The sequence below is a fragment of the Melospiza melodia genome, chromosome 3 (genome assembly GCF_035770615.1).
Source record: "Melospiza melodia melodia isolate bMelMel2 chromosome 3, bMelMel2.pri, whole genome shotgun sequence".
Classification (NCBI taxonomy): Eukaryota; Metazoa; Chordata; class Aves; order Passeriformes; family Passerellidae; genus Melospiza; species Melospiza melodia.
In genome coordinates, this window is record NC_086196.1 from 111,000,058 (window position 1) to 111,013,541 (window position 13,484).

A 13,484-nucleotide genomic window follows, 5' to 3' on the forward strand; every position below is an offset into this window, starting at 1 on the left:
TGAGGGGCCAGGACGTGTAAATGATTAGCTGTAGGAGGAAGGGGTGGCTACACCAGAACAGCAAGCCATGTTGACAGTCAGTAGGGCTCTAGCAGGCTTGTTTATTTTATTAGCAGGATGGCTGGACTTGAGCCAGGTTTATTTTTAGAAATGTCCAAGGAATCTAAGTTAATTAGGAGAGTAATGTTCTGTCCTGTACTCCCACTCTCTTACAGGAAACACAAGAAGCAATAACGTTATAAAGGCAGGCTCCAGTGAGATCCTGCAGTGGCTGTCACACATTCCCAGGTAGAGGTGTTGCCTGGCCCTGACCAGCAGCGACTTTCAGCCCCCAACCCTGTGGAAAAGCATCAGCCAAATGTATGCTAAGGAGAGAAATGGAGTGAGCACAAAGAGATGATACAGCAGGAAGCAGGAATGGAAAAGCTGCACTGCAAAGCAATGCAACACCTTTCACACAGCACAGAGGGCTCAGCTCTGTGTCCCTGCAAGGAGAAGAGGGAACAGCCTGGTTCCACTGGAAACAAGCCATGCCCTGGTCTTGCTTCACTGGCTTTGACCCACACAACTCACCTCCCTCTTCCCTGGCTCAGCCCGTAGGAATGTTTCTCACTGCTGACCTTGACTGCCTTGCTTCTGCCATCAGCTCCTGACAAGAGAGCAGCCTCACTGCAAGATGCTGCAGCTTAGGTGCTTCAGAACCTTGCATTTCTTCCTTGTTTCACCTCAGATTCCTCAAAACAAGGAAAGAGGTTTGGGAGACAGACATTCCTTAGGTAGGTGACTAAGGGTCTTTTTTTTTTTTGGTTAGGTGTCCTGGGATGCAGGTAAAGTGGGGCTGAGTTCATTCCCCATGATTGTTTACTAGCATTAACTCATCTCCCTAAATCGCATGGCAGTAGAAGCAGGATGCAATTTAAGAGTGGAATTGATAATTAAGGATAACCCTAATTATCCTGACAAGACTGTGGACAGAATGTCCAGAGGCTGTTTCTTGCTTCACTCTGCTAAGCCATAATGGTTGTCAACCCTCCCACTTCCTCCCCCCAGCCCCCTTTAACTCCTCCCTGCTCTCAGCTTTAGCTCCCACTTGCCTTCCCACAATAACTCTGGATGCTAATCTGGGGCTTATCCCAGCTCTCTAATGAGCAGTGCCTGCGAGCTCCTGCTGCAAGCCTGTCACGAGCAACACGAGGTTCCCTGGCCTTTGTCTGGGAGCACACTGGAGTGCCAGACTCTCACACTACTCTTAGAGACCCTGGGGTTCTACCAAAGCTCTCAACTTTCACCTTCTTGGGCACTCTGCCTTTCTGGAAGGCCCATTTGGCACCCCAACGAAGCAGAAGCTGCCAAAGCTCCTGGTCACTTTTGCCTGACCATCATCCCTGCAGGCTCATCCCAGCCCTGTGCCTGGAGAAAAGGGGGAGAAGGGGACACAAGCATGAGTGAAAAGCAGTTGTCAGAAGCTCAGATCCACTTGCTGGAAGCAAAAAGGCTGTTGCTGCCATGCCACATGAGCAAAGACTCAATCTTCTTGTAACTGGAACGTGCTCTAGGCACCCAAAGTTGCTGCAAAAGGAGCTGAGGCTTACAGAAGGACTTCACTGAGCAGAGAGGGGCAAAGGCAGAAGTCTCTGCTAACAGCATGCTGGTGAGACTGCAGGGAAACACTGATGCTGACAACCCAGAGAAAAGAATTAGGAAAAGATGCTTTAGTTAGCCAGCCTTATCAGGAATTCAGCAATTCCTCCTGTTCAGGCTCTGAGTGTCTGTAACCCAGAGGACAGAAAAAGCTTTCCAAACAGGTTTGGTATAGAGTCACAGAACAAAGATCTGGGGTGGAACCAGGCATTTGTGCTATCCTCTCTATTTTTCAGAAGAGTAACTCCCTTTGCAAACATGTGCAAAATGCTTCTTTGGGTCTTTTCCACCCTTCACCATCCACCTGACCTGCCCATATGAGAAAAGCCTTTTAACTCTTAAACTTTGTTTGCCAGGTACGTGCCAAGGTAGCAGAAATGCATTCTGTTCCTGGCTCCTGACCAGGAAATTGAGCAGCAGGAATATTACAGCACATTGAAAAAAAAAAAAAAAAACCCTGCATTTCTCAAGGTCATTCCTTTAGAGGTACAGTCAATTTGATTCACCTCTCTCTACTCTCTGCAGTTCCCTCCTTCACCAAGAAATACTGGTAGAACAAAGGGCTGGCTGCCTGTGGCTAGCGTCCAGATTTACACTGGGGTAATTCCACAGATTTCAACACAGCCTCACCAGAAAAAGGCTGGAATTTAACGCTTAGCTTATGAATCACATAGGAAACACGGACAGCGCAGCTTCAGCTACGATCCCAAGGGAAAGGCTGCTGCAAGTTGAACTAGCAGCATGGCTGAACACAGATCCCTGCAAGCAAGTCCTGCCGGAGAAGTTTAACCCTTTCTCTGCGACAGCTTCACATCGGGAAATGAAAGAGCTGCTGGCAGCTGCTCTTTCTTTTACAGCTCGAAAGGAACTCGCTGCTCCCAGCATCTCGGCGGAGCAGGGCACAGTTAAAGCAGGGCTCTGCTTCTGGATCCCTGAGGAGGGGCAGGTCTCTGCGCACAGGCACACACACGCTTCTCTCAGTGGGATCCGAGTGCTGCCTCTGGGACAGCGCAGAGAAACACAGACACACGCAAGCGTGTAACAGCAACAGCAACGCCTGCAAACCGAAGCACCCCCTTTAAAGCTGCCTCACCCCTCAAAAAGCTGCAGCAAATTGAAAAGAATGGCTGTCTCAAGGGTCAAGCGGGGCAGTGTGCGTGTGGAATGCCCCGCAGAGGCTTCCCAAAGCCTTTGCACTTTGAGCGGCCAGGAGGGGCCCGGTGACTCACACGCAGCTCCGCACTCCTGCCCTGCCCGCGCTCCTCAGCCCTGCCCTGGGCTACTCTTTGCCACGTCGGTGTTTGATGGGACATCTTACACACCACCCTGTGCTCGCCAAGGGATGCTCTGCTTTTGAGTGAAAATGAAAATGAAAAGCTTCAATGGAAAGCTGCTGAGGGGACGCGAAGGGGGTAACAGAAGGGGGATCGAGCCATACCACGGGCAGCAGTTCTGCCCCACCCCGGTGCTCGGGCGTCGAGGGTGCAGGCATGGCTGGGAGGGGGCAGCGGGGTTTTACCTGATGAAGGTGGTCTTCCCAGTGGAGTACTGCCCCACGAGCAGCACCATGGGCTTGTTGTCGAAGTCGGCATCCTCCAGGGCGGGCGAGTGGAACTCGTGGAACTTGTAGTGTTCTTCCAGCGGCAGCAGCTTGGTCTTGTAAAGCTTCTTCAGGCCGTCGCTGACCGTTTGGAACACCTCCGGGTCCTTCCGCCGACGGTCGTCGGTGCCCAGCCAGCTGAACATCTTGTGGCCTCCCGACGCCAGCTCCGCGACGACCACCGGGGCTGGGCTGGGCTGGCTGCGAGCGCGGGCTAGCCGCGCATCCCCCTCAGGCCGGGCGGGCCTCGCTCCGCTCCGGCGCCCACCAGCAAAGGGCCGTCCGCCCTCACGCCACCTGCGCCGGCGATTTCAGCCAGAAAGCGCTCCCCGCGGGAGGCTGAAGCAGCGGCTCGTCCGCGCAGCCCCGGCCCAGCGGCACCGGCGGGCGCCGCCTCCCTTCACGCCGCCGGCTCCCGGCGTGGGCATGGCGCGGAGGCCCGGCCCTCCCGGAAGGGGGCGGGCGCCGGAAGCTGGCCGTTCCTGGCGGGCGCCGCCCGTTCTCCCCGGCGGGTGAAGCCGCGCCGGGCGCCGCCATGTTGGGCAGCGGGAGGGGCCGGGTGCCGCCGCGCCCCCTGGGGGTCGTTGGAGGGAGTTTCAGCCCGGCCGCCATTTTATTTCCTTGCTCGCCTCGCTGCGAAATTGACATTAAAACATCTACTGAAATGAACTGTGCGAGTGCAAATCTGAGAGGGAGCCGGCTGTTCCTGAGCACTGCCAGCCTCATCTGGATCTCCAACCTATCACAGAACATGTCTCTTGAAAGAGACCACAGTGGTGGCCCAATCTCCCTGCTCAAGCAGGGTCATCCCAGAGCATGTGGCACGAGATTGCCATGAGATGGTTGTGGGAATACTCCGGTGAGGGAAACTCTGCAGCCCTTTTGGGCAGTATGTTTTGTGTGTGATCATCAGCACAATAAAGAAGTTCTTCCTTATACTCACGTAGAATTTCCTGTGCGTCAGTTTCTGCCCGTTGCCTCTTGTCCTATTGCTGGCACCGCTATGAAGAGCCTGGCTCCATCTCCTTGAGATATCTAAGCGAGATATCTTGATATCTAAATAGATATCTAAATAGATATCAAGAATATCTTGATATCTGAAGCCCCACTTTAGATATTTACACACGTTCATGAGGTGCTTTTAGTTGTATTTGGACTGTTCTTTCCCCAGCCCAGTGACTGGTCTGCACTGCTGCCCCTCACTTTGAGGGCTCGCAGCTCTGGCGGTGCTGGGAAAAAGTCTCCATCTAAGTAGGTGAGACAGGCAAATTACCTACTGTCCCAAATTCTTTATTCCTCTAGCAATGAGGGATGATAGGACAGCCACACAGGTTTTCCAGGAGTAGCCTGAGGATCAGAAGTCCTTGGGGCTGGCTATCAGCTCCGCTGCCAAGCTCTCCTCATCTCCACTGTGCAGCTGGGATAAGGCAGCATTTTTTTTTCCCTAAAATATCTCCTAAAGGCTTTTTTCACTTTAGTCCATCCCATGGGTCCGAAGAATGTGGCAAGAGGCAGTTTTGGAAGCAGTCCTGCTGTGTGGCAGTTCCTGCCCTTTCCCAGCCATTTCAGCCGGGAGGAGCCCAGACCTTGCATAAGCAGAGGCAGTTCTGCATTGAACCCTTTTTTTTTTAATTATTTTTTTTTTTCTACAGGAGGGGGGGACGCACAGAGACTGCGTGCTTCTGTGTGCCTGAACAATGCTCCAGGTCCATTTTCATACCTTGTACTGCAGGAGAAGACACTTTCCTTGTTCTCATTGTGTGATCCTAGGCACTGGTATGCTGACCCAGGAGGTGCAAGCAATGACTCCAGGGATCAGTTTTCTTTTCTGGAAGAACATAGCAAGCTGACTGTATTTTCTGAAGATCAGACTTTTCTGCTTTCCTGCCAATGCCTGGAGCTGAAAGTGGAACTGATGTTTTGAAAGCTCCTTAAGACAAATTTCCCTCATTTCTTTAGTTTTATAAATAGAGGCTTTTGGCTTTAAGAATTTGATGACTCCTTTCCAGTGAAAACTCCTGAAAATGAAAGGCCCCATAGAATTCAACATGTTTTGGCAAGAATTACTAATTTTGTAGGAAAATACTTGCTTTCATCTTCTAGATAGTTCTGCCATTTAAGGGCTGTGCTCCTCTGATGGCGTTCTGGCATTTCTACAGCTATATATGGAGTCTCTTTGGTGCTTGCTTGTGTTATCCTCAGAGCTGAGCAAAGGCCAGGCCAGGAAGCCTTTGATTGTAAATCTCCTCAGGCCACCTTGGTGCCCTTCCTGAATGCAGCAAATGGGGAGAAAAGCAAAATTTCTGTTGTGCAGGCTGAGGGAGTGACTGCCACAGGTAGGGCAGAAGCCCAGTTGTTCCCCATTTACAAGGTGAGGATATTAATCATTAAGCTTCACAAGTCATAAATATGCATATCTGATGGCTGAAAAAAAATAATTCTTTGCCTTGGCTGAAGAGAGTCCCTTTCCTGTGGATTCATTATCTCTGGGGCAGATCACAACGAAACTTGACAGTCTTTATAGACTTTCTGTAGGTATCTCACAAGCATTGCACATTTTTGTTTACTTTTCAGTCTGTTTTCTTAGCCATTTGAGACTGACTTCCTCAACAACTGTCTTTACCTTGAGGTACAGAGCTTGCCAAAAACAAAGGGAAGTAAAATTAGGAAAGGAAATTTACAGTGTAATTAGGTTTTTCTTTCTGCCAGAATCAAACTGAAAGTTTTAATCTGTTTCTATTTTTTATTTCTTTTCATTTCTTAAACAGAAGTGTTTTAATGGATGGTTTTCTGTTGGATAGATTGGCCTTAATGGTGCAATCTTCAATAAGTTGGAGGGGTTTTTTTAGTAATTTACATTTTTAAAATAGAAACTCTCCCTTGACAGCCCTACACAGAAGCCACTCTACTGCAGTGCTCAGAACATATTGGTGGGAGTCTGCTACAGTCCTCTACTACAGAATTTATCTTTATCTTTAAAGATATGGTGGATTTAACTTTTAGTTCTGTAATTTCTCAGTCGTGTCCCTGCTTTTGGTAACAGGGCTTGCAGTCCTGGATGCTTGCCTTGACCAGGAGAGAAGGGATTGCTGGAAAAGCTTCACTTCCACTTTAATGAAAGTCAGTGAGGCTGAAGTAAGTCATGTAGTATTTGCACACAAAATGAAACCTGGGGTTTTGGGGGGAAAACACAATGTTGTAAAACGGAAACTTGTGAAATGGTGACAAATATATTTGCTTATCTGCAGCCTTAGGTTAGACAGGTTTACTTCCTACAAAAGATCATCTGAGGATGGGGACGTTGAAGTCACAGAATCTGAAAAGATGTGGTGACTCAGACAGTTTCAAGAAGCTCGTGGGAGCAGTGTAGCTCAGTAAAATTAACTTCCTGCCAGCACAGTCACTGCCACTGTTTGTCCATTACCAAGTGTGAAACCTGAGGAGAGTGTCAAAAGTTCAGGTGCTGAGGGGTTCAACAGGGAATAACCAGGGTTGTGGGAAAGGAAAGAAGGGAGAGGAAGGCACAGCAGGCCCCTAGAATTAAACCAAATATACTAATTTGATAAGTAAGGGAGGGAGAGTTTACTCTGGTTCAGCTGGATCAAAATTCTCAATTTCTCTGCCTTGCTGGTGCCACATTGCCTGTGTGGAGACATAAAATTGTCTCCAGCATAGTCTGTTTCTTTCCTCACTCGTTGCTTTGCCTTTGCAGCTCAGAAAACTGCTGCCTTCCTCTCCTGCCCTCACTGTTCCTCCATATTCCTCTGAAATATTTCCCATTACCTTTCTCCTACCAATTTTCGGGTCTCTTGCTACACACTCACAAAGTCACAGTCCTTTTCCCTACCCTCCCTATGCTGCCTTTAGCCCCTCCTTGCCTGGGGTGGAACAAGGTGCTGGTATCCAGAAGTGCCACCAAAAATGGGGAGTGTGGGGCTGGATAATGTACATCCAGTGAGTGGGAATCATTCTGGCTTCCAGAGAGTTCCCTCCTTAGATCTGTTTGGCAAAGAAAGCTGCTTGTATTGCACACAGGGGACCTGACTGATGGGATGTCTATAACAGTGCTGGAAAGAAAAATCCTCTGAGCCCTCAGCCATCCTTGCAGTGCAGAAGCTTGGTCTATAACTCTTGAATGATTTTGTCTGTCTCTGCCATAGGACATATACCTCCATCAAACTTACATAAATGTTCTTTGTAGAAATTGATATGATTAACTGATTGACAAAGTGTCATGTCCCTGTCTGTTCTGAGAAAATATGGGGGCTTTGAGATTATTTCCTCTCTGAACTTTTTCTTACCTGAAAGCAGAAATCCTGTTAAAATGTATTAAGACACAGTTGGACACATCTTCCTGTTCTACTTTGCCAGTGATTTATGGGGAGACGTGGAGTTTTGTGCTTTGAATAATCGAGTGACAAACTAAACAAGGAAACTGCTGTCCACTGAAGCAATGGGTGAGTCAAAAGGTAGCCTGCATGATGGGCTGACCTGTTCTTTCATGTCTTCCATGGAATATTTTGCATTGAGATCTCCAGAATTTTCTGTCATTGCTCAATATGTTTTTTTTTTCCCCACCTCCTGCTTCTACCACGGTGTTTGATAGGTTGGGACAGGCTCTTGGAGTTACGTATGCAAGGCATATATATACACACATGCACATAAATACACACACAGAGATAACAAATATACTGTTTGTGAGCAGCAGGCATCACTGCCAGCTGTCCTTTGCTGTGAGAAGACACCTGGAGAAGGTAGGACATCAAATGCCAAGTGCTGTGTAGAGGGATTTGGTGCTGGCATTTAGCAGTTATCTCTGGCTAGCACAGAATTAGGATTTTCCAGGGGTTTGAAGGGAGGGTAACCATGTTAAGATGAAGCTGTCCTCTGGGATCAGATGGGATATTAGTTACACAATGCAGCAGCTGTGCTGTGCTGTTCTCTGGAGGTGTTAAAGGGAAAGGCAAAAAGTTTGTATCAGCAAACGTGGGAAGGATGGGTGTGATGTAAAGCAGCTACATGAGCCACATCAGCTGCCCTGCATATCACAGCTCCAACTCTTCTGCCTGCCAAGTGGTTGGCAGCACAGGCTGGTGTTTTAGCTAACCCAGTTTTTGTGCACTCTTGTTCTCTCACTTTTGCTGTTTAGAGTTGGTTTGGCTCATACTTGATCACTAAGTATTCTGCAGAGATCAGAAATTTCATCTGTCATTAGAGGGAGTTCTGGGTAATCTGAATATCTAATGATTGGGATGCTTATGAATAGGATGTTGTAACCTTAAGTGCTAAAGCATTTTCATATTTCCACTGATTTTGATGTAGCTAGGAAAATTTCCACAGCAAAGGATAGGTATTTATCTCATCCAGAGTCTTTAAAATTGAATCTTTGGTCAGAGAGGTATTACTTGAAGTTCTGAAAGCCATCCAGGCATTTTTGATACAGGCTTTTTGTTAAGATCAGTGGCAGCAGGTTCACAGATTGACCTTGAAAATCTCAGCACCAGAAAGTGCTCATCAACTTTTGGGCCAATAATCTAAGCACAGGAAATGCAGGGAAAGGTCATCCACCTGTCTCTATATTCATTCATTTAGTGAGAAAACATAGTTCAGTGCTTCTTTTCAGGATATTTCTGTTTGCTTTAAAAGCCTACAGGAAGAGCAGGAGTCAGCCTTGAGGTTTTTTTTTTCTAAAATACAGCATTCTCTTTAATCAAAGACTAGAGGTTGTACCTGCAAGTGATGTTTTTATACTGTTTGTTTAGAGACTAATAAAGATTAACAAAGCCTAATAGACTCACACTATCATTTTGACTAATGACTACTAATTTCTGTAGCTAACATTCTGCTGTATAACATGAATGGTTGTAAAAAATGACCCTGCCTCATTTGTTCTGCTCACCCTAAAATTTATTATTTTGCAAGCAAACATTTACTACTCTGTTCTACACAATCAGGAGCAGCTCCCCAGCCCAGATTTGGATTGTCTTTTTTAAATCAGAAGAGCTGACCTCTGTCATCCCCAGGTTTAGTCCTCAAATTGCCCACTGTCCAAGTGTTGCCTGAGGTAAATCCTCTCATAGAATAAGAGGCTCTCAGAGAATTAATTCATGGTCCAGTTACTTTTACAAAAAGTGAAGGATTTTCTATGGATTCTTCAGCTTCTCATTTCAAGACTTAGGGATGAGGCATTTAAGATCTTGAGAAAGCTCAGGGGAGATCACAGGATGCTAATGCAGTGAGAGGACTTAGATCAGATGGTAAATATGCTAACTAGGGGAATGTGCAAAGAATAGAGAATCAAATCCATTTAACCTACTGGCTCATGGCTTCCCTCTAAAGCTTTTAACCCCTGTCTGCTACACTTGGCTGCTTTCCCTTAGAAATTTTAATTGCTGGAAGAGACATGCCCACACTCTGCTCCACCTGTGCAGGAGGATTGATCCAGTCTGGCTCAGTACCATTGCTGAGTGCAGTACAGGAATACACAGCTGTGTCTGGTGCCTGCTCATAAACAGGGCTGTGGCCAGGCAGAAGGTTAAACATGAGGTGGAACGCTTGCTGTCTGAGAAGTGACTGTTCATGACACATATAATGCTCCATTGCATCTTTTGTTTGAAGATTTCCAGGTAATTTGGAAAAGAGTTTAAAACAACACACAGTCAGGTTCAGCTGGGAGGTTTTCAAAACATACAAATTAACATCATTGACTCAACACACACTATTACAGTCAGGGGTGCTGGCTGAATTCCTTGAAAATATTTATTGATTTAAACCTTCATTTTTGAAAGCATTGGTTTTTTCATACTATCTTTGGGTTTCAAGACCTGTATATGACATTCAATTATTTTTCAAATAAATGCTAGAGTGAAGTGAGAACTGGTGAAAAGTTAAAATAGTTTTATCAGGCACTGTGAATACTCTGCACACCCAAAAACCAAGTCTTGAATGTTTGTTCTTCACTGTGGCTCAGAGTGTGACAATTGCTCTCCAGTTCTTTTCCTGGGGAGAAGCAGAATGAGAAATTTTTCTTCATACATGTTTTGTCTCCCTATGTAAAGTGCAGCTGGTCTCCAGGCTGTTTTCCTCCTTTGTTTTTCTCTTAAATCTATCTCTGTCTGTTGCTCGTGTTATTGCAGCCATGAAGGCCAATGGCTGTAAAAAGGGAGGGTTTGGAGGGAGAGACAGCATTTTTCATCTGGACAAAAAGTAAGCAAGTTGTTAGGCACTTAAATTCTTTTTCAGCTCTGAAATGTCTACAGTACAACAGAAAATTGAATTTTCATTTCCAGCGTTATCTTCTGAAGATTTTTCTCTTGGTTGCCCTTGAGGGTCAAGCTTTGTGGATCACTTGTTGAGTGGGTTTATAACAAATGAGGGCTCTGTGTGGCTGAGCAGTACAATGTGTGGTTGTTTGTTTTCTCACAGGGACTGCTGCTGACCTTCAGCTTTGATGGGAGTAACAATCAACTGGTGCCTAACTGAGACCAGCATCCTCGGGTGCCTGGGGCAGGGATTTTGAGTCCCAAAGAGCTTCCTGTGTGGGGCAGCCTTCCAAATACTTTATCATTATGGCATGTGAAGCATTTCTTTAACTTTGCATCCTGGTTAGTGTTTTTCACTGTACTGATTGTGATCACCTTGTTAGCAATGATGGGAGTGATTTGCCTACTGAGATTTTAGTCATGATTTCTCCCAGCGAGGGGTGGTGCAAATCTTTAACATATTAAAAAAGACCTAGGACATCACTCTCTGGTGTTTTTTGGGGGGGGGGGGGGATGAGAAACATCTGTCTTGAATGTTACAAGGAAAAAAATACCTCAGCATGCAATTTCATGTGTGAATCTGTGGTGTTCAGCAAGATGGAATGTGAACTCTTGGGGAAGATCATATCATTCTCCAAAATAAGGCAAAAAGGGCAAAATAACTATCATAGGAGTGTGGGTCATGGCTTTCTAAAACATAATGTATTCCATTTTTCTGTTGGCCTTTGTTTCATCTTGCTTTTTTTTTTGGGTAGGGGGAGGGAAAATAACTTCATGCCAGAAAGTGATTGAATTAAGACTGTCATTCATGTTGCAACATGTTATGAAAATATCCTAGAGACCTAAAATAGTCCAGAGAGAGACATAGAATAGCCATGTGTGTGGCTTCAAAGCTCTGGTAAAAGTCAGTGGGGTCACTTGTTTTGATTTCACTCAGATCTACAGTGATGTTAAAGCCTGGAAAATGCAGTGATAAGTGCTCAGCTAGAATTGGGTGAGCCCCCACTTCTCCTGGGAATGCCACTGTTCCTACCCACCCCTGCTGACTTAGAAGAAAATTTTCAAAGTCAGGATTAAATTTACTTTTTATACTTACTTTAACTGTCAGGAATTCTTCTGAAAAGACACGCCTCATCTGAGAAAACCAAGAGTTTCCAGCAGATCCCTCCAGAATCCTCAGTGGAAAAAAATTATCCTGGAGACATCATCATGCCTTTTCTGCTGTGCTTGAAAAAGAAGAAGTCACCTGTGCCTTTAGGCAGGAGTATCTTTCAAAAACACACCCCTCCCATCCAGCAGAACTACCAGGCTTTGCTGGAGTCGTGCTTGAAGAACAAATGCTTGTTCACAGATGACACCTTCCCTGCTCACATCAGCTCCATTGGAACAGGAGCCCTGCTGAAGAAACTGCCCCGAAATTTACACTGGAAGAGGCCACATGTAAGTGACTTTCAGTGAGCACTGTGTGGAAGATGATGATTACACATGATAGCCAGCAAATAGTTTTAGCATTGAACAGGCTACTCTTGGACTTTAATTTAGGTGTACTTTAATGTCTCTGGGGATTACATTTATTGCATCAGGTGTCATTTTGGAAGCTGGGGTACATGGAGTCTCATAATTGCCTCTGAAGCATTTGTTGCCCAAAATCATGAGCAGCTTTGTTCAGTTTATATCCAGTAACACTTGGAGCAGGCAGGGAGAGGAGGCAAAGGGAGCAGGGAGAGTTGGTTTCCTTGGACCTCACAGCTACAGGGATCTCACTGTGATGCTGTGGTGACAGATGAGATCCTTCTCCCTACAGTTCAAGATCACGACCTTCTAGAAGATTTCTGAGTTTCTAGACAGTTCTTCGCCATGACCCCTCTCTCCCATGGACTGTTATGATGCTGGACAGGCCGAGTGCCTTATCCTCTTGATAGGCTGTATTTTTTTTTTCCCTGCTGAACTGTTTAGTCTATTGTACTTGAAGTAATCTTTCCTCAGCTCTCAAGGCTGAGCTGCTATCACAACCAGTGACTGAGCGTCAGTCTGGGAGTTGGTTTTAGTTTGGGGGGCTTTGTTTGCTACTTGTGCTCACATTTCCAAGGCCTTTGCTGGCATTCCAGGCTGAAACTGAACATCACAACAAGAGACAGCCAGGTGCAAGGGCTGGTCACAGAGCACCTTCTCATAACAAAAGGGTAGATAACAAGTGTGGGAGGCCAGGACAGGGGCCTGGCACAGTTAGATAAGGCCTGTTACAAGCAATGCCAGTTCTGCTCTTACTGAGCCACTGAGCAAAGTATTGACAATCAGATCCTCCTGAAAGCAATGTACAGAACTAGGTATTCAGAATTTCAGAAGTCCTTTTTCTACAGGGAATTCTGCGAGGTAATATCAGATAGTATCTCCCAGCTAAATTACTTTCTAGCTGTCATATTTTGTGAGATTTAAACAATTTCCCAGAAGGATCGAGTTTCTGAAAAAAAAAAAAAAAAAAGGTCAGCATGAGTCCTGGCCTCTACAAAGCCCTTCAAGTATCTCTCCATCCCTCAGATATTGGAATGGGCTTGAAACCTTCTCTGTCTCTCAGTGAACTATTCTACTGCTCTGCTATGATTGTTGGGGTGTCCTGCGTAGGTCCAGGAGTTGGACTTGATGATCCTGATGGGTCCCTTCCAACTCAGCATGTTCTGCGATTCTGTGAGTCTAAAACTGCCTTGTGAAGAAGGCTGCAGTTTGCTCTGGATGCCAAACTTTCTGAGCAAAGACTCTCTGGGAATGGATGCTGTGCATCTTTCAGTCCCTGTCCTGCAGAGGAGATGCTGAGATTGTGCCATTCAGCCTGCAGGCTTGTGGCTTGATGCATCTGTGAGTGATGGCCTGCAAACTGAACAGCCAAACTCACCAAGGGCAGGGCTTGGTGTCTAACTACTGTGACTGCCTTCTGAGGGAAGCTCTTTCTTTGCTGCTGCCTGCAGGGGAAGCCAACAGTGTGA

General features: G+C 46.3%; 2 protein-coding genes across 2 annotated transcripts in view; one reads left to right on the forward strand and one right to left on the reverse strand.

Annotated features, from left to right (window-relative positions):
- The window catches only part of EHD3 (EH domain containing 3), a 28,847-nt gene extending 25,243 nt beyond the window's left edge, over window positions 1-3,604 (reverse strand). Inside the window, exon 1 of the mRNA XM_063152613.1 lies at window positions 3,161-3,604. Within this exon, the coding sequence (XP_063008683.1) occupies window positions 3,161-3,387 (227 nt within the window). The 5' untranslated portion in view covers window positions 3,388-3,604. The remainder of the gene's footprint in view (window positions 1-3,160) is intronic.
- Window positions 340-13,484, forward strand: part of CAPN14 (calpain 14) — a 47,245-nt gene continuing 34,100 nt past the window's right edge. The window contains exons 1-4 of the mRNA XM_063152614.1: window positions 340-776; window positions 7,613-7,698; window positions 10,667-10,845; window positions 11,612-11,943. Of these exons, the coding sequence (XP_063008684.1) occupies window positions 11,713-11,943 (231 nt within the window). The 5' untranslated portion in view covers window positions 340-776; window positions 7,613-7,698; window positions 10,667-10,845; window positions 11,612-11,712. The remainder of the gene's footprint in view (window positions 777-7,612; window positions 7,699-10,666; window positions 10,846-11,611; window positions 11,944-13,484) is intronic.